The sequence below is a fragment of the Fundulus heteroclitus genome, chromosome 13 (genome assembly GCF_011125445.2).
Source record: "Fundulus heteroclitus isolate FHET01 chromosome 13, MU-UCD_Fhet_4.1, whole genome shotgun sequence".
Lineage (NCBI taxonomy): Eukaryota > Metazoa > Chordata > Actinopteri > Cyprinodontiformes > Fundulidae > Fundulus > Fundulus heteroclitus.
The window spans coordinates 11,419,461-11,437,805 of NC_046373.1; the positions used below are offsets into that span (position 1 = coordinate 11,419,461).

General features: G+C 42.2%; 1 protein-coding gene across 2 annotated transcripts; it reads left to right on the plus strand.

The window, feature by feature from the left end:
- Positions 1–584: 584 nt before the first annotated feature.
- Positions 585–15,029, plus strand: ndrg1a (N-myc downstream regulated 1a). Of its 2 annotated transcripts, XM_012878897.3 has the most exons (16): positions 585–754; positions 5,265–5,339; positions 6,027–6,062; positions 9,265–9,370; positions 10,405–10,525; positions 10,827–10,889; positions 10,992–11,052; positions 11,488–11,574; positions 12,255–12,311; positions 12,405–12,508; positions 12,587–12,643; positions 12,734–12,785; positions 13,165–13,212; positions 13,637–13,672; positions 14,006–14,057; positions 14,600–15,029. In XM_012878897.3, the coding sequence occupies exons 2-16, from the start codon at positions 5,283–5,285 to the stop codon at positions 14,830–14,832; spliced, it is 1,170 nt and encodes a 389-aa protein (XP_012734351.2). In that variant the 5' UTR covers positions 585–754; positions 5,265–5,282; the 3' UTR covers positions 14,833–15,029. The 2 variants fall into 2 exon arrangements, with proteins under 2 accessions (XP_012734351.2, XP_036000948.1); XM_036145055.1 differs by lacking the exons at positions 585–754; positions 5,265–5,339; positions 6,027–6,062 and adding an exon at positions 8,535–8,960.
- Positions 15,030–18,345: the final 3,316 nt, after the last annotated feature.

The following is an 18,345-nucleotide window of genomic DNA, read 5'->3' on the forward strand; positions in this document are numbered from 1 at the left end:
CTGTCCATGGAACATCTGTATACCTGAACTGTCTCTGCTGTGCAGCTGAAGAACGCTTCTCCTGGACAAGAACAACGGACTGACCCAAGAAAAGAGAAAACGACCTGAGGTGAGGGAAGGGCATTCCTTTGTACATTCCTTTTGAGACCAAGGACTTGCCTTGGCCTCAAACCAAGGTTGCCGTCCTGGCTGCATCCCTTACAGTCGGCCTCATGGAGCCAGTGTCTGAAGCACATTTTTTTTACAGTAGTCAGCTGCTGAGGAATGCACTTCTTGGGAGTTGGGTTGGGGTTAAATTTAGGCTGCAAGGGACTGGAATGCTAGAGGTGTGATATTTTAAAGAGAGAACTATTCAAAAGTGTAAACTCCTCACACTTGGCGATCCAACCAAGTGTGACTAGCGCACTTTAAATTACGCATCAGATTCCCAACATTCAGAGTCCAGCTTCTTTTTCATGCAAACCTCTGCTGCTGCTGCTGCTGCTGTTGCCCAATAAACACGCAGACGTGCGAGAAAGTGGGCAGGGCTGCACGCTCCCCACCCCACCCCCATCCCACCACCAGGCTGTATAAAATTCCCCCCCTTCACATCCGGCTTGCACGCGCCGATCGTTGTAAACAAAAGCGGATCTTCTGCAGCGCAACAGAGAAAACTGCTTTGCTCCGTTTAAAAAAAAAAAAAAAAAAGAAGAGTTTTTGTGGACTTTTTTTTGCTGGGTGTTTGACTCGGGACAATCAGAAGTTGAAGCAACAGGTAGGTTGGTGAAACCGAGTAGATTTGAACTCTTGGGACCTGGGCGCCTTTTCTCCTGTCTCGGGGTGGGCTCGCAGCATGTCTGCGCACATTGGGATTACTATAGTCTGCGCGTAAAAGTAAACGTGTTATTTTTAGGGCATATACAAAGATGTGTTGTTTGCTTTTTTTTCCCTCCCCTGCTTTATTCGTGTTTGTTTTGTAAATTGCACGCGCAATGCATGTCTGTGCATGCATTATTTAGGGGGCAAATAAACTATATATGTATTTATTTCTTTTTCTGCAGGCAACGAGTAATGAAATGCACGTTAGTTTGTTGCAGAATCGGCTAAAGCGGATAGGCCCGTTTCACACGTGTCACTGGAGGCATGCGCCCACCCAGAGTATACTTGAAGGTTTTGAAATATTAGGACCAAGAAGCATGGCCTCACTCACCCCCCTTCTTTCCTTCGGGGTTCATAGAAAAGGGGAGGAACTGGAGTGGGATCACTGTTCTAAAATAATAATATTTAAAAACAAAATGCATGGAAAATTGATGAATAAGCTGAGTTCTGACGCATTCCACGTCGCATTGTTTAGATTCCCAGCCACTTCAGATGTTGACATGAAGCTTAATCCAGTCTCTTCTCGTGTGTGTGTGTGAGAGAGATTATGTGACTGATCTCAGAAGGTCTGAGTTGTGGTAAATCATGAGAACAACCCCCCCCACCACCACCACTACAAAAAAAAAAAAAAAAACACACCAGCTGTTGCTGTCATGTTTTCCCATCCTGTCTGGTTATTTTTCCAGGCCCGGTCAACCCTTAAGTGACCCTATCGATAATAACGCTAAAGTCCTAAATGTTTTTGTTTTATTGTCTGAAATGTAGGTCTTGAACAGATTAATCTGACAGGCCCTGCTGCCGCCGCCCGTGCTGGTATTTCAGAACCTGGGATTTGACAGATTAAGGGAGTTCCCAAAGATTAGAGAAGCAATCATTGTCTCTGCAGATGGGTTTGTGGATGGCAAACAGTATGAAAGCCTTTCACTAGCCTTTGATTTTTGCCTCGCTCTAAAACTTGGTGTCACTTTTTCCTAATTTTCTCAGTACACGTTTGTCTTGCAGATAAAGGATTTGAGCCTGAATTGGTTTCAAACTTGGGTCATGGTTTAAATCTGTGAAGGAACATTTTTCTTGTAAGAAATTCCCACTTTTAAGGGTTCACATAAAACAAATTCCTGATAACTATGCCCGTTGTGAAAAGTTGCGAAAGTCTGTGGCGTGTCTTCCACCCCCAGCACAACGTTTGAGCTCACCCCAAACGCCTCCCACTGTTTCCTGCTCAGAATTGCATAAGTCACTTTTACTTCAGCCAGACCGGGGCCGTTTCACTGAAATATTCTTCTTCTCCTAAAGTTCAGTTTTTAAAATATGACTTGTGCCAGTCAGGACTTTCTTGGCCAGTACCAATTTCCGGTTTTCTTTTTAATTTTCAATTTTTTTTATGGCCATGTAAAATATTAGAGATACATTGATTGGACTTTTTTTTTTGCATCACACAAGTCAAGTGATCAACAATGGGATGTTATTGCTGGCGAAAAAGACGAAGTTTTGTATTCATAGCGCTTATGTAAAACTGCAGACAAGTTTCCCAAAAACGCCTCATATGTTGCCATTGCCAAGGATGAGGGGCTAGCTAAATTTGCACGCACAAAATTTCACGATCGGATTAAAACATATTTGGATTAAATAATCGGATTGTACCGTTTATATGTGCAAACAATCAAGTAATCTGATCATCATGTGTGTGTTTATGCACCTGGCTTTATTCAGAATAGAATCACTCTGACATGCATTATCAAATCACCCCAAAAACCCCCATAGAAGGACTTTGTCTTTGCTGAACGACAAGAAATGGTAAACAAAGTAGTATTGTACAAGTTTTGTTTGTCTTCCGAGCGCCCAGGATGAACTTGCATGATGTTTTAATTACGGTTGAAAAGTTACTGAGTAAGCGATAATTTTGAGCTCTCTTTATTTTTTTCGAATAGAAAAGTTTATTGGGAGCCCTGACTAGGGATGGGTACCTTTTTTTTTTTTTTTTCACAAGGTTTTTCATAAGGAAAAACATAGCAAGAATTAGTGCAATGTTTTAAAGAAACCAATAAATAAACAGCTCAGATCCTGAAAACAGTGAGGTTAGACTTTTGTTTTGCGAATTTGCAAGCATGTAGGTGAAATTCATGAAAATATTAAGGTCACACCAAAACGCTCAGTGCGTTCCCAGGAAAGGTTTCATTTCAAGATGACAAAAGGAACAAAGTGGATTGAGATTTGGGATATATTTGGTACTGAATTGCCATGCTTGCTTTGTTTACTGGACCAGCGGCAACTGACGTCATTGCGTCAAAATCGCCCACTCTTCCATTCCCTGAGTGTCATGGTGATGCGTTTAGGTACCGAAATATGGTACCGCTTGATTTTATGTGAAGTACCGACGGGATTCGGTCGGTGCCTATAAAAGTACCAAATTCAGTACCATCCCTAGCCCCGACAGTTCTGCTTCCTGACGTATTTCCGGCAATCACCAATGCAGAAATGCGTCACGTTTACGCTGGCTGCACATGCGCACTCAGATCAGTGTGCCTCATTCGGAACAACTTGAGCCTGACAAGTGTTTATGTACACATTGATTTATCAATCGACATAAACCACCCCTCTTATTCAGAATACAATGTCAGTCAGAGTTTAATCCGATCATAATATCCTGATTGGCCTGTTGACACGACCCATTTTTATACCAATCGACCCTTTTATTCCGATTACTTTTATCCACGTAAACGTGGCTAATAAGATGCTGACGTCTCATCTGATGGCTGATGAATGCTAGTGGCGTGGCTGAAATATGAATGTCTCATGTTTACATACCCTGCCACCATGTTTTTTAATACGTTAGTTTTAATGAATTAATTTTTCAGTAGTTGGCCTGTTGATCACCCATCAGTCCAAGTCATTATCCATTTGTTGCTTCTCTGAACCGACTGCTCGTTATCTTGGCCAGGTGAAATATGCGCTGAGCAAAGCTAGGAGGTCAACAGGTGGTGGAAGGAGGGAACGTGGCCCCGGTCTTAGCTAATAGGTTTCAGTTTAGATGGTAGTTCTTGTTTAATTTAGTTGTTCCTCTAATACCTCATCACTCAGAAAGGAGGCCCTGAACAGTTGTCGTTTCTTTCGCTGTGGCTTTTCTTTCTCACATGACTGAGGAATCTTGGCGGGGGCCGATCTCTTGCCCTCTTGAACAAAGCTCCTGCAGTGCAGCGGTGGTCCCGTTTTTAGGAGAGCTGCAGACAAATGAACCTGTTGTTCGATACATCTGGCTTTGGCGCAGTACTTTTTTTTTTTTTTTTTTTCGCGGTAGGAGCAGCAAACACTCCCGTGTGTGTGTGTGTGTGTGTGTGTGTGTGTGTGTGTGTGTATACACATGCAGACATGTGCTTTGAGGGCGTTTTCTGTCAGACGGCAGTATCTGTAAATGACACAGCTGCTTTGATGAGTTCCTGGTAGTTTTTTGGAGCTTGGCTAACTTTCTGAATGTTGAAACATGGAGCACGGGTTGTGCTGGGAACCAGGGTGTCGGTTGCTTCCTGTGGATGTTGATGCGTCCTGGTCAGTCGGTCCTGCCTCCCTTCAGCTGTAGAGAAAAGAGGGCCAACTTCTCTCTGGCTCTCAGGAGTGAGCGGAGCGCTGGACAAAGAGTCCTCTTTAAATGGCTAATTTGATTTGCATGCAGAGTCGCAGCCTGCATGTTCTCTGCTCCAACAAAGCGGCGTGATCCACATAGCTCGACTTCTCTTCTTCCTTCCTTTTTTAGTCTTCTTTTTTTTTTTTCATATTTGAAATACTCCAGATAAACACTTTTTTTTTTTTTTTGTGTTGTCTTGTGAAATGCACCCCCTCTTAAAAGTAATATCAAACTCAGCCACAAGTTCTTCCGACGATCTGCTTGCGTTCAATATGGGTTGGCCTCAAGCATGTTTGGAGGTGGGGGTTGGGGTGTGGAGGGGTCGCTGAGATCACGTTACCTCTTCCCCTTTCAACTAGATTTCCTTTTGTCTGCCAGTTGCCTGAGCGCCTTATCAGCCAGGCTTTATAGTCAGTCAGCCTGTGTTTGTGGTGTGGGCTGCTCTTAGGTGTGGCCCTCTACAGTCTACATGATCCACATGTTGGTGCAGGTCACAACTGCAAGTATTTACAGGGTGTCTTTTTTTTTTTTTGTATGAATTCCCACGTGAGGCTGTGAATGGCAGCACAAAAAAAGAACACAACAAAAATAAAAAAACCTGATCTTAAAGTATCAAATTGGCAGATAAAAGAGTGACTTATTGTGGAAGTTCAAAATGACAGGAAATTTCACCAGATATATGTATTATCCGTTCCAGAGCTGTGCTTTCTCATGAACTTTTTGGCCTCGGAAAACCTTGAAGTGAAGAGAAACTTGTCTGATTATTCTCTTCTCCCTGACTCCTCAGGCTTTGCAGCTTTCTGAAATGGATGAGATCCAAGTTGTTGAGTCCAGACCCCTGTTGGTTGACAGAGAACTACCGGTATGTATGCTGAAAGCCAGTAAATGTCTGTGAATGCACATTTGAAAAGTTGTATCTCCGCACGGGCCTGTGTGAGATTCTCCTGGTACGATCACCCAGATAAACCCGTTTCATGGCTCAAACTTTTATACCAAAGATGTGCACCGTCATCTTATTTAGGGTTCCGCTATTCGTTAAATCACAAATAGTGAATCATTATCAATGTTTGCAATGCTGCAAAAAAAAAGGGACTACTGACATGCAGTATTTGTAAAGCTATTAAATCGTTTTGTTTTTTGCAACAATCATCACTTAGATGTATCTGTATTTTCTCCATAATTGTGGTGATAGAAAAATGTTAAAGCAATGTTTTTTAATTTCAACTGCCATCATCAACGTAGCATTTAAAAAAATAAAATTAAAAAAATACAATTTTCATTTAAAACTAAGACAATTATTTCTTTGGCTGCTTACACAATATAGGATTAATTTGTGCTTTTGAGTCAGTTAAATTGATTTAGTGTGTTTTTTAAATTGCAAAGCTAACCTCATGTTATCTTTTTATTATGAGAATAGCCTTTTTTCTGTCATTATTCACATTAAAAGTCCCAACTGCATTCAGTGCACCGGGTTAGGCCCTTGCAATACTCTACTTGATCATGTATTGCATTAAGCGTGCGCTTTCATTACTCTGTTCTCTCCTTGCAGGGCCTGAGAGAGGCTGTGCAGCAGCTTGTTGTCAAGGTATGGCTTCACAAACACTGATTTATGGCATTATTGCTCCCACCGGCTGAAGCTTTAGTTGAGCACCGGTTGTTTGCATGTTTAGGTTACACTTTACATGTTTAGGTTACACTTTACATGTTTAGGTTACACTTTACATGTTTAGGTTACACTTTATTACTCGCCTTTTTCTTATACCATCTAGTGGCTGTCACGAAGGGTTATAATTCCAGGCCACTGGACCAGAATAGCAGTCGTGAGGTCTCGTCAGAACTTCTGCATAGTTTTGTTTGGAGATGCAATTAATTGAGATAAATCTAATAGACTTGTTCAGTCTGGTAGGTGAAAAGAGGAAGCTTTTTTTTTTTTTTTTTGTAATAAAAGGGCCCAGACGTGCAGGCATGCACTTGTGGGCACCTGTCCTGTGGTGTCAAAGGTTAGAGCTTATAGGTTAGAGCTTCTAAAGTTAGATTTCTTTCTGATTTAAAAACAAATACTTAAATTCCGGTTGTATGTGCAGAGTTTGGTCTTCAGTCCCGTTGCCGTTATTTTAAGCCATTTGAAAAGAACAAAGTTGCCTAAAATCAAAAATTTATTCTGGACGCTTGCAAAAGTATTCACATCCCTTGAACCTTTTCACATCACAGCCGCAAGATTCTATGGATTTTACTGAATTGTATATAGCTAAACAACAAAACTCATCTTAAAGAGGAGGGGAATATTGCCTGTGGCTTTAAATACATAATTTTTTCTTTCAAATATAAACCTGGCAAACTGTTGTGCTCATTTATACTAAGGCCAGTCTTACTCCAATCACCCTAAATGAAATCCAGTGCTTATTAGGCAGAGTTCATGCAGTGTGCATTTTATTTACTGTACAATTGTGTAAAGAAATCCCATAAAAAGTCAGATCTACCATTTAGCAAAAGCCTCGCAGGGGAAGACGGCGAACATTTTTAAGAAGGCGTTGATGACAAATGAAACACAGACTGGCCTTTTGTTGTGGCCCATGTGGTGGAAACCAAACCCTGCGCTTCACCCCGAACGCACCATGACTACGGTCTGGTGCTGACAGCATGATGGCGTTCTACAGCAGGGGACAGGAAAGCTGGTCGCAGTTGATGGGAACATTTTTGGAGCCAAGTAGCCGACAGTCGTAGACAAAAATTTTTTTGGATTGTTTGAATGGTTTAAATCAAAGCATATTCACATATCAAAATGGCCCAGTTAAAGACCAGACACACACACAATGATCTTTTCTTATTTAAAAAAAAGACAAAAAACAATTGAAATCCACGCGTCCGTTTTTCCTGTTCTATCGCACAAAAGTCCTGATAAAGATAATCGAGCTATTAATCTGTAATGTGACTCAAAATGAAAAGGTTCAGGGGTTGGGAACTTTTTACAAGGCACTGTCTTGAAATTTGTGAGAAGAGAAAAGTTCAGATAACTGTAACAGCTTGTGCCGTCAGTCGGCTCTGAGGGTTGATTTAATGAGACATAACGGCTCCCTGCAGTTATTAAGCGACGAAGGAATGCTGCTCATGCAAGTTTTTTTTTCTTTTTTTTTTTTTTTCTTCCTTTTAAATCTGAAACAAGATCACCTTCAGTCCTTTTCCCTTTAGCTTAATGCTGAGTCACAACATTCTCCAGCCATCCACTTAGGCCACTCCCATGTTTAAGGGTCTCAGGGGTCAGTGTGAGGAAACCCCCCCCCCCCCTTTTTTTTTTTTTTGAGGGAAGAAATTCTTTCACATTGAATTCCTCTGACTTGGTTCTAGTTGGTTGGATCACTTAAAGTATCTAGGACATACATCTGTGGTGTCCTGCTTGCGATAATTGGTGACCTATAGGATTAGCGAGGGGGGGACGGCATCCTGCTGTTTGGCTCTGCTATCAACGTCACATGCATTCGCACAAATCGCTGTCGTGCAGTTTTTATCTTACTGCCTTTTTGATTTAATAGATATGTCTGGGTGTGCATGTGAATTTACAGGTGTGCAGTTAACACACCCTGACATGCAGTGGGATTATCCCGCCTTTGTCGCCTACGTGCCCGAGCCAGCCCTGCAGAAAGGGGCGGGAGGAACAAGACGGGAGGATTGTTGTCTGTCACGTCCTGTGACTGGGATGTACTTGTCTTTTGGAAATTCCTCCTATGGAACATGCAATTTAGTTTAAAAAAACCAAAACAAAACGGATCTATAAAGTTCCTTTTGTACAATTTATTTTTCCATTCACATTAGAATTTTCCAGTATATCAATTATTGTGGATGTTTTTTTTTTTTTTTTTTTAGATGCAGAAAGTCTTGATCCCTTTTTTTTATAGATGCATCATTGTTAAAAAGGAATTATAACAGTAGGGTACGCATCAGTTTATATGGGCTTTTTTTTAAATATATATCACTTTTTTGGCTTTTACATTAAGACAGTTTTCTCCTCTTACTTTAGTTCTGTAGCTAATGGTCACTTTTTTCTTGATTTCTAAGACTACATTGTTTTGCTGAATAATGGCAGCAGCCTTGCCCTCATTTATCCCTAATTTTTTCCCTTCTGATCATACACGCATCCTTACTCATGTTCCGGTCTCTGACGGATGCCCCTTTCAGCACGGCAGGGGCTGATCCAATTTAGGGATGTCTTCATCTAGAATTAGCTTGTTTTGACCAGCCTGCAAGGCACCCTGGGAGGCCGGGGAGCTTAAGGCCGACCGTTAAGCAGTGAGGGTATAAAAGGCAGCTCATGGCACGGGGCTGAGCAACTTTTTTAGAGGCTTAATCGGTGTGGAGATCTGTAGCTCGGGAAGGAGCCAACGTGATTTGCGGTTTTCCAAACGCGAGCGTTGCTTGAGCTTGTCCTGCAAACATGGTTCTGGAGGACTCCGACGTTGAAATGATCGTTGCTGAGATTGAAGTCAGCGTAAGTAAAGATATATAAATTTTTCTTTTTTAGATTGGGCTTTCAAAGGTTGCCAGTGGAGGGTCTTGGATCACCAAGTTCTTGTAGTTCTACACATCTGAGTGTTTGCTGGGAAGAATGGATACCCTTAATTTTAACAAGCGGGAAAACTTTAAAGCCGGGTGGTCGTCGTAGCCGATGCCAGCGTTGGATCTCTAGAAACATTTGCTTTTCTGTACACCTTGCTTTCAAAGCCACTTTTAGGAACTTCTTATCACAATTTATCACAATATATAATTTTTTTAATCTTTTTTTTTATTTATAGGAGCACGATGTTGAGACTCCTCACGGAAGACTCCATTGCACCATGAAGGGAGCTCCCAAAGGGGACAGACCGGTCATCCTTACCTTCCATGACATTGGCCTGAACCGTAAGCCCTGCGTCTTCTTCAGCTGCGTCTGAGTGAAACATCTGTTGTCCCTCAAGCCTGCGGGGTTTTTAACGACTGCGCCACGTGTGATCAGATTATCTAGGCATGGTAGTCATGGGCGGGCCAGTATCGGATTCTCACGGTATGATGACCTTGAGTAAAAGAACACCAAGGTTTCATGATATTGGCATTAAATATTTAAGCAAAAATAAAGTAAATATTTACTTTTTTTATATTGCTAAAAATAGACTATCTGTACTCATGCAAATTATCCAACTTTCTGTTCTGCTTTTTACGAGTAATACTGAGAGTCTAAACAAGCTGATATTACCTGAATAGTTGGTTGGCATCTGCACTCTTGACTAACATGGGGCTGTTGGTTTTCCAAATCCACATTTAAACCGATATCTGTCTTAAATATGTGCAGAATTCTTCATCGTAGGTTGCAATTAACATTTTTTTTTTTTTTTTAAAGATGCTCAAGTTGGATAGCTTGCATGCAAAGCTACCCAAGTTATTTTTAACTCAAGTTACCAGAATTAACAAGTTAAGGAAATTACATTATTTATTTTTTTCTTTAAGTAATTCATGTAGCTTTTAAAGTTAAATGCTAACTCTTAGTGGGATTCAAATTTAACCTGAAACTCTCAAAAACCACGTGTTGTAAGAAAGGGTACCGTTGAGGAGTTGCCTGTAGTGTGAAGCAACGAGCGTGAGAGGAGTGTGGCATTACTTTGTGCTTCAGAAAGGCAGAGAAAACTGTTCATTTCTCGCTGATGGCTCACAAAAATCAGTTTAAACCTTAGGAATGGTGTGATTAAAAAACTTTTTAGGCACTTCTGAAACCGTAACCGTTGAAAACCTTGGTGTGCCTCGATAACGGGCCTAATAAGCTTGTATTCATTTCTAGTCCGTCGCTTTAAAGAATCTGAACTTTTCGTCGTTGCTGATTGTGTAACCGTCTACACCGTGCTATATTTCTTCAAGACACCTGTTCCAACCCCCCCCTCCTAATTTGCCTTTTTTGCCTCCAGACAAAACCTGCTGGGACCCGCTCTTCGACCATGAGGACATGGCAGAAATAATGCAGCACTTTGCCGTGTGCCACGTCGACGCCCTGGGCCAACATGAAGGAGCCAACACCTTTTCCACTGGGTGAGTCGACACTCTCTGCGCTTTACCTGGGCCAGGCGGTCTGTGACCTTTGACTGGGCACAGGTAGATGGCTAGATTCCTGCGGATGTTCTTGGGACAACCAGATTTAACGAGTGTCGCTGGGGCAGGGCTTTATCACTGTAATCTCTTGCTTTGAAGTTGGTACTTTGGCTCTTGGTAATGCTGCCTTGGCATAAAACTAAAACCCTGATAGTGGGTCCATTCTGATAAGGTGCAATATTATGGTGATAAGCATAACTATAGACATTTTTAAAGGTTTTAACTATGTTCTGCTTTCAAGGTATGAGTACCCGTCCATGGACCAGCTGGCTGAGAGCCTTCCTTTGGTGCTGAAGCATTTTGGGTAAGTGGAGCTTCAGTTTCCCAACGCACCGCTCACTGTTGCACTTCAGGAAGCCTCTAACCCGTTGTTCTAACAGTATCCCCGTATCTTTGTGCACCGCAGCCTGAAGAGCGTCATTGGGATGGGCATCGGGGCCGGCGCCTACGTGCTGACTCGATTTGCTGTAAATTCACACCTTGCACTCCCGTTCACACATCATAATTCTGATTTTAATTAATCCAGGATTAAAACTTTGTTTCTTTTTTTTTTTTTTTTTTTCTTTTGTTGCTTATTTTGGTCTCTAAAGGCCGCTTATTGCCTAAGCCCTCTGAGCTACAAAAGCCTGAGGAATGCACTCAATCAGCTCAAGGCTACCACTTTGCTCAATGGGAAGTCTCCTGTTGAGGCGCCTTACTGTAGAGAATATCTCAGATTATGGCATAGGTTAATTTACCACACATGCAAGGCTGACATTTCTAAAATTGAAGGGTTGAAATGGATCTTCACTGAATTTAAGCAGCACCATAGATTGCATTTAACCCCCCCCCCCCTCCAAAAAAAGACAAAATATAGATGGAATCACTCACTTTCACTTTTTAACTGTGTCTTTTCTCTTTAGCTGGACTTTCCAAACATGATGGAAGGCGTTATGCTCATCAACATCAACCCATGTGCTGAAGGGTGGATGGACTGGGCTGCCCACAAGGTAACGTTTTCAAGAATGCCAAAAAAATATGATGCACAATATAAAATTGTTTGAGGTGTTAACCTTTGCATAAATTAAACATCATTTTCACAAATCACAAGCTATGTTCAGAATCTGTAATCGGTGTAGAGTACTCCAATTGCCGTCTTACTAGTCCATGCAGCACCAGTTTAACAATTATCTGGGTCGAAGAAAGTCCCAACACTAAAAGAACATTGAAAATACACTTTTGTGCTTTTAACATATAGGAAATCTATTTTGGTTCAAAACAATGTTTTGAACCATGTTTAAATCTCCATTCAGTCTAGAATTATACCTGAAATAATTGATTTTTGGCTCCTTGCATGTCAGTGTAACTGAGTGTTGTCAGAGGGCCTTTAACGCAACAGGACAACTTGAGAAATACTTCCTGTCGTATTTCAGTGTAAGGGTCTCCACCAATAATGCAGGGTGTCAAATTTAAAACACTCGCCTTTACATCCTGGGATCCTAATTTATAACTTGAGGGTTCTTCAGAAGAGAAGGTTGCATCGAACTAGACGGCCCTTATTTTGATGAGAAACCGTAGTGTTTCCTCATCAAAATGATAAAATCTCATCGCATATCTATGAATGGAAGCTCTTTATTTTTATTTTTTCACTTGGTTTGCTATTTACAATGCTCTTTATATCCAAATTTAGATCAGTGGCTGGACCCACGCTGAGCCGGACATGATTATCAGTCACCTCTTCGGGAAGGTACGTTTCACGTTTCTACATCCTTCGGTCTTTTAAAACCGCCGTCAACGTGGACTCTTGAGTGTAAAATGTGTGATCCTTTCCCTTCTGTAGGAGGAAATCCACCACAACCATGACCTGATCGCTAGATACCGCCACTACATCATGAACAACATGAATCAGTTCAACCTTCACCTCTTCGTCAAGGCCTATGAGAGGTAATGGCGACAGAATAAGACTACAAGCGTTTCTAAGGAGTCATGATGCCAATTTTTAATTCTTTTCTCTCGCTTCAGCCGGAGGGATCTGGATATTGAGAGGCCCGTCCCTGGAATCAATGCCAGAACTCTCAAGTAAGTACAGGCAGCCCCCCCCCCCTTACGTGTGTTGAAGAGCGCGATCGTTTGCCAAACTGATCGACTAAACGCATCTGCTTCCTCTAGGTGTCCTTCTCTGCTGGTGGTCGGCGACAGCTCTCCTGCTGTGGATGCCGTGGTGAGTTCAGGCTCTTCACACACCGGTAATGCAGATGACGGTCCTGAACTTGCTTTCCATCCACTCCAGTCTTCTGGTTGATGGAAGAAGAAATGCCAGCTTACGTGGGTTATGGCAGCATTTAAACTTGACCCGAGCACAAGAAAAAGGGCTCTAGGAATCAAGTGACTCAGATTAGATTTAATCTCCTAAAGTCAAGAGATTTGTGTAGCTGGCTTTATTTGTATCTTAGGAATTCTCTCAAATCCCGTAACAGTTTATTGAGGTCTTTATTTGTACAAGTGCTAAAACCCACTGTCTCTTTAGCGTGATGGTCATAATGCCTAGGGTGTCTTTATTTTTATTTTTTTCTTAAAATTGGACTTGTCTGTTCTTGCAGGTGGAGTGCAACACAAAACTGGACCCAACAAAAACCACCCTCCTGAAGGTGAGACTCCTGTCCCGTACCCTTTGTTCCACCCCGTGCCCCCAGTTCGGACCTCGCTGTCCCGTATTCTCGTTAAGATTATAATAGCCTTGGTGGAAACGCTTTAGCTGATAAGTTTCCAGCGGGTCAGCACTTACTTGGTGACATATTAACCCGAGCCGCCACAGCTGAGCATGTCTGTGCATACGCGGTTTTTGCCTGCGCAATCGCCATCAGCTGGCCTACTTTTGCCCGCCGTTGGCAACCTTTTTATTTTATTTTTTGTCGGTCGCACCAAAATTTAAATGGCCACTGAACTGAAAAATAAGCTCACCGTGGAGACTCGAAAGTAGCGCAAGGGGGGCGAAACGGGTCAGGTTTTGGTGGGATTTACTCTGGCAAGCAATGGTTGATTCCGTTTTTTTTTTTCTGTTTCCTCTCCTAGATGGCTGACTGCGGAGGCATGCCCCAGGTCGACCAGGTGTGTTCTCCTGTCTTATTTTTCCAGATGGACATAGTGTTTGCAGGGCAAGCAGGATGTAGCTGGATAAGGAGTGCAGAACAGTGTGTGTGTGTGGGGGGGGGGGGGGGTGGATGGTAGAGTAAGAAGGTGGCACATAAGAGCATTAAGACGCAGCAGAGATGGACCGCAGTTGTCAGGTTTTAATCCTGCACCCTGAGCCGCACCTGCTTGTGGCAGCTGTCATATCTCAGTAAGCTGCTGCATGGAGAGGAGTGTGTTGATGTCACGTAATACCGAGCGATTATTTATGACACGGACCCTGATTACCTGTGTTTGTGCTCCTCCCTGCAGCCTGGAAAGCTGACGGAGGCTTTCAAGTACTTCATTCAGGGAATGGGATACAGTAAGTAATCGACACTTTTTGGGTGACAAGACTGGATGTAGTTGTGAAAGCTTACCTTGTTTAAGGCGTTTCTACCACCTTGTGGTCAGATGAAGTTTTTTGCCAACAGGTGCACTCATTCTTTCTAAACAGTTTGCAAAGCCAATTGGGTAAACCTAGTCCTAAAAATTATTATTTTTTAATAAAAAAAAAATAACTTTAGTGTATAGCTCAACTACTTTATGTATAGCTCTGCTTCAAACTGACCTAGAGAAATCTGAAAAGGCTTGACTTCATTACATTATTCATGACAAAAAGCAGAATTACCATCCAGCAGTCGCTCCTTTTTTTTCCTTTCTACTTTGACACAGCTTTCCCAAATTCTTAGTGTTCAGACTTGTAAGTAAATCGGACTACAGCAAGAGAGATGATTACGCTATCAAACACTAGAAAAACCATAAATGCAATTTATGCAATTACTTCTTTAGTTCGAATGACTTTTTTAAGTTGCAAAAAACCGCCATGGTCGACTCCCATGTACTGACCAACTCCTCCTTCCTCAGTGCCAGCCGCCAGCATGACCCGCCTGGCCCGCTCCCGCACTGCCTCCGGCTCCAGCATCACCTCTGACGGCAACCGCTCGCGCTCCCACACCCACGACGGGAACCGCTCGCGCTCGCACACCAACGAGGGGAGCCGCAGTCGCAGCCACACGAACGAGCACAGCCGCGCGGACGGCACGGCCAACAGCAACGCGGACCAGTCTGTGCCCAAGTCCACCGAAGTCTCTTGCTAAAGTGATCCCCCCCCACCCCGCCCTTCGCCTGCCGCTGCAGACAACACGAACCTCTCAAGGTCCCATCTTGTTGTGCTGCGCTGCCTCTTAATTATACACCCACACGCAGACAAATGTATTCCTACACACTTAAAGCAGAGAGGGACACTAAGATTGCTTAGCCAGATGTTTAAACATAAACAAAAAAAAAAAAAAAACGCACAAAGGACTCTTCCCTGCAGAACTTCCACTGCAGCAGAGATGCCTAAATTAAAAAAAACAACTTTAGAGTAGAAGGTTATGGTCAACTGTTTGTCATTCAGGGACTCGCATGCACACACACACATCTGCACTCTTTAGGGGAGCAAATGGAGGCAACGCAGCATTCGGGGACACTGAAACAGAGAAAGCTGTGGCTAAAAGTACTCCATCTTGTAAACTGTCTCATGCATTTAAAGCAGAATTAAAATCCAGCATTCCTTCTGTTTTTTTTTTTTTTTTTTTTTTCCTGTACTTTTACCCCATTTTAACACAGCTTTCTCGAATGTACCCCACTGTACATGTCCTGTTCTCACTGCAATTGTCTGACCCTTTTTAGTCTTACTTTCCTTCCACGTGGTGTCGTTTGTGCATAGCAGTAGACTTGTAGTCGTGAGGGGAGAGTGAGGAGGCACTCGGATGGATGAATCATAAAGGGCTCGTATCTGTAGCTTCACAAATTTAAGGGAGAAAGTTTCAGAATATACTGTAAATAATTCTGATTTTTCTTCAGCGGGTGTTTTATCTCTGAGGTGTTGGGTTTTATTTTTTATTTTTTTTTCTAAACCCCCTTAAGGTTTTCTGGCAAACTTTCGGTTTGCGCGTGAATCACAACTTAAGACTGAGCGACTTTTCTGAGAACATTTCACTAAGAATTTGCTTTATAATGAATTAAAATGCAAATTCACCCATGCTTTTGCATTATATGCTTTACTTATTTCAGCCCCCTCTCCCCCAACCGATATGTATGCTGATGTCTATGCAATCAAGCACAAAGGAACAAAAAGAAGTGCCATGAAATTGTTCTCTTTTTGAGATGTGACGCTCCTACGTGGGTTTTTTTTGTTGGGTGAGTGCAGACGGAGGGGTCCACATGTTAACATGAGGATAGCCATAGAACTTACCCGATACAATTTCCTGTATTCTACTTTGCACTACAGCAACATATTACTTTGCAAAACGATATAACCGCAGCTTTGTAAAGATGCAATGCAACAAACCATCTATTGCTGTAGGGGAAAAAAATAGCATTAAAATGACATAACGGTTTGTATTTATTAAAAAATGCCAATAAAAAAATAACTTGTAACAGATTCCCTTTTTCTGTCATTATTGCATGTTTCAAGATGTAGCAATGAGCTTGGGATTCAGTCTCTCTACTTCATACCTGCAAAGAATTGCCAGAAAATTTGCTCGGACATCATTAGAAAATGGAAGGGGCATGCACAGCTTTACACCTACGATGAAAAAAGGGGGGGGGGGGTCCACCTAAAGTGACAGGCAAGAGATCTACATCTTAGATGGGAGAAAATCTGGTCAGGCCAATTATTAGTCATGCATGCCACAAATCTGGCCAGGAGGATGTTGCAGTTAAAAGCCATAAGTCAGTTTGCACGTCAAAAACAATGTAGGGTCAGATGAGACAAATGTGTTTGGCCTATTTTCAGAATGTGTGTGTGTGTGTGTGTGTGGGGAGGGGAGGGGAGGGGGACTATTAAAGCTGCACATCACCTTGAACATGGCATCTACTACTGTGAAACAGTGGTGGCATCATGCTGTCGTCATGCTTCAGCATAGAAAGGAAACTGAGCGGAACTAAATGCACCGTAATCTTGGAAGACCACGACGACCCTAAACGTGCACTACAGCCAGAGCTATGATGGAAAGGTTTTGATGATAGCTTATTTGTGCATTAGAACACCTCAGTCAAAGACCTGTATCTGACAATCTGTGGGCAGCAGCGTTTTGGATCAGCTACAGCTGTCTGATCAACTTTTTTTGGCAGACCTGTGAAAACACCGTTGCAGTTAATTCTACTAAAGATAAATACATTGATTCGTTTTTCCAGATCCTGCAGAGACATTAGTCCTTTAATCCTGGAAATATTCCTCAGGTGATAGCCAACTTTGTAATTGTCTTTAGATGCTTTTGGAGATTCAGGTCTGAGTCCACCAGTGAACCCAGATTTCAGGTCTGGTCTAATTTCTAGCTGAAGCTGTGCGCTAACTGTTGCTCGCTCCTCTACCGGTCCAGGAATAATTACTTCAGTTTTGTTTTTATTTAATTGGAGAAAATTTTGGCACATCCGTGCATTGATTTCTTCTAAGCATTTACTCAGAGCTTGATCTGGTTCATAGTCACGTGGTGACATGGTGATGTAGAGTTGTGTGTCGTCTGCATAGTTATGGTAGCTGATGATGTTTTTCATGATCTGAGCTAAGAGGAGCATTTAGATATTGAATAGGAGGGGACCCAGGATGGACCCTTGGGGAACCCCACATGTGATTTTTGTCATCTCTGATGTAAAGTTACCTACTGAGACAGAAAAGTCCCTGTCCTTTAAGTAGGATTTAAACCAGTTAAGAGCTGTACCAGAGAGGCCGACCCAGTTCTCCAGGCGTTCTAACAGAATGGAGTGATCGACAGTATCAAATGCTGCACTAAGGTCCAATAGAACCAGCACGGTGGTTCTTCCACAGTCTGTATTTATATGGATGTCATTAAACACCTTGATAAGGGCGGTCTCTGTACTATGGTGAGCACAGAAGCCAGACTGGAATACGTCAAATCGGCTGGTCGTTGTTAAGAAGGTGTTTAATTGTTGAAATACAACTTTTTCAATAATCTTACTGATAAAGGGGAGGTTTGAGATGGGCCTGTAGTTCTGCAGCAGTAATTTGACTAAATTGTTCTTTTTCAACGGTGGTTTGATAATTGCTGTTTTTAGAGACTGGGGTAAAACACCTGACAGAAGGGACGTGTTTATTATCTGAGTCAAATCAGATGCTATGACAGGCAAAACTTTCTTAAAGAAAGCTGAGGGTAGAACATCAAGACAGCAGGAGGAACTTAGTGTACAATTTCTTCTAAGCTTTTGTAGTTTATTTGTCTGAATTGGGAAAATTTTGTTGAGATCAGTTCTAGTTGGAGACAGCTTTGGTTCTGAACTTGATATGGATGTACAAACTGATCCTCTAATGAAAAAGTTAGCAAATTCGTTGCTTGCTCTGGTGGAGTGGAGTTCAAATGCCACGGACACAGGAGGATTTGTTAACCCGTCGACCGTGACAAATAAAGCACGAGTATTATTAATGTTTTTGCTGATAATATCAAATAAGAAAGATTCCCTTGTATTTTTCAGTTGTAAGTTATATCTGTAAAGTCTCTCTTTATAGATGTCATAGTGAACCTGTAGTCTTTCTCCACCTGCGTTCAGCTTTTTGACACTCCCTTTTTCACTTCTAACTACTGGAGCACTTCTCCATGGAGAGTTCT

What these genes read in the sequence shown, in the direction of transcription:
- ndrg1a (XM_012878897.3), top strand. Translation starts at nt 5,283, where the DNA reads ATGGATGAGATCCAAGTTGTTGAGTCCAGACCCCTGTTGGTTGACAGA. An exon ending in TGGTTGACAGAGAACTACCG is followed by an intron (nt 5,340 to 6,026) that starts GTATGTATGCTG and finishes CTCTCCTTGCAG; the next exon opens with GGCCTGAGAGAGGCTGTGCA. An exon ending in GCCAACACCTTTTCCACTGG is followed by an intron (nt 10,526 to 10,826) that starts GTGAGTCGACAC and finishes TCTGCTTTCAAG; the next exon opens with GTATGAGTACCCGTCCATGG.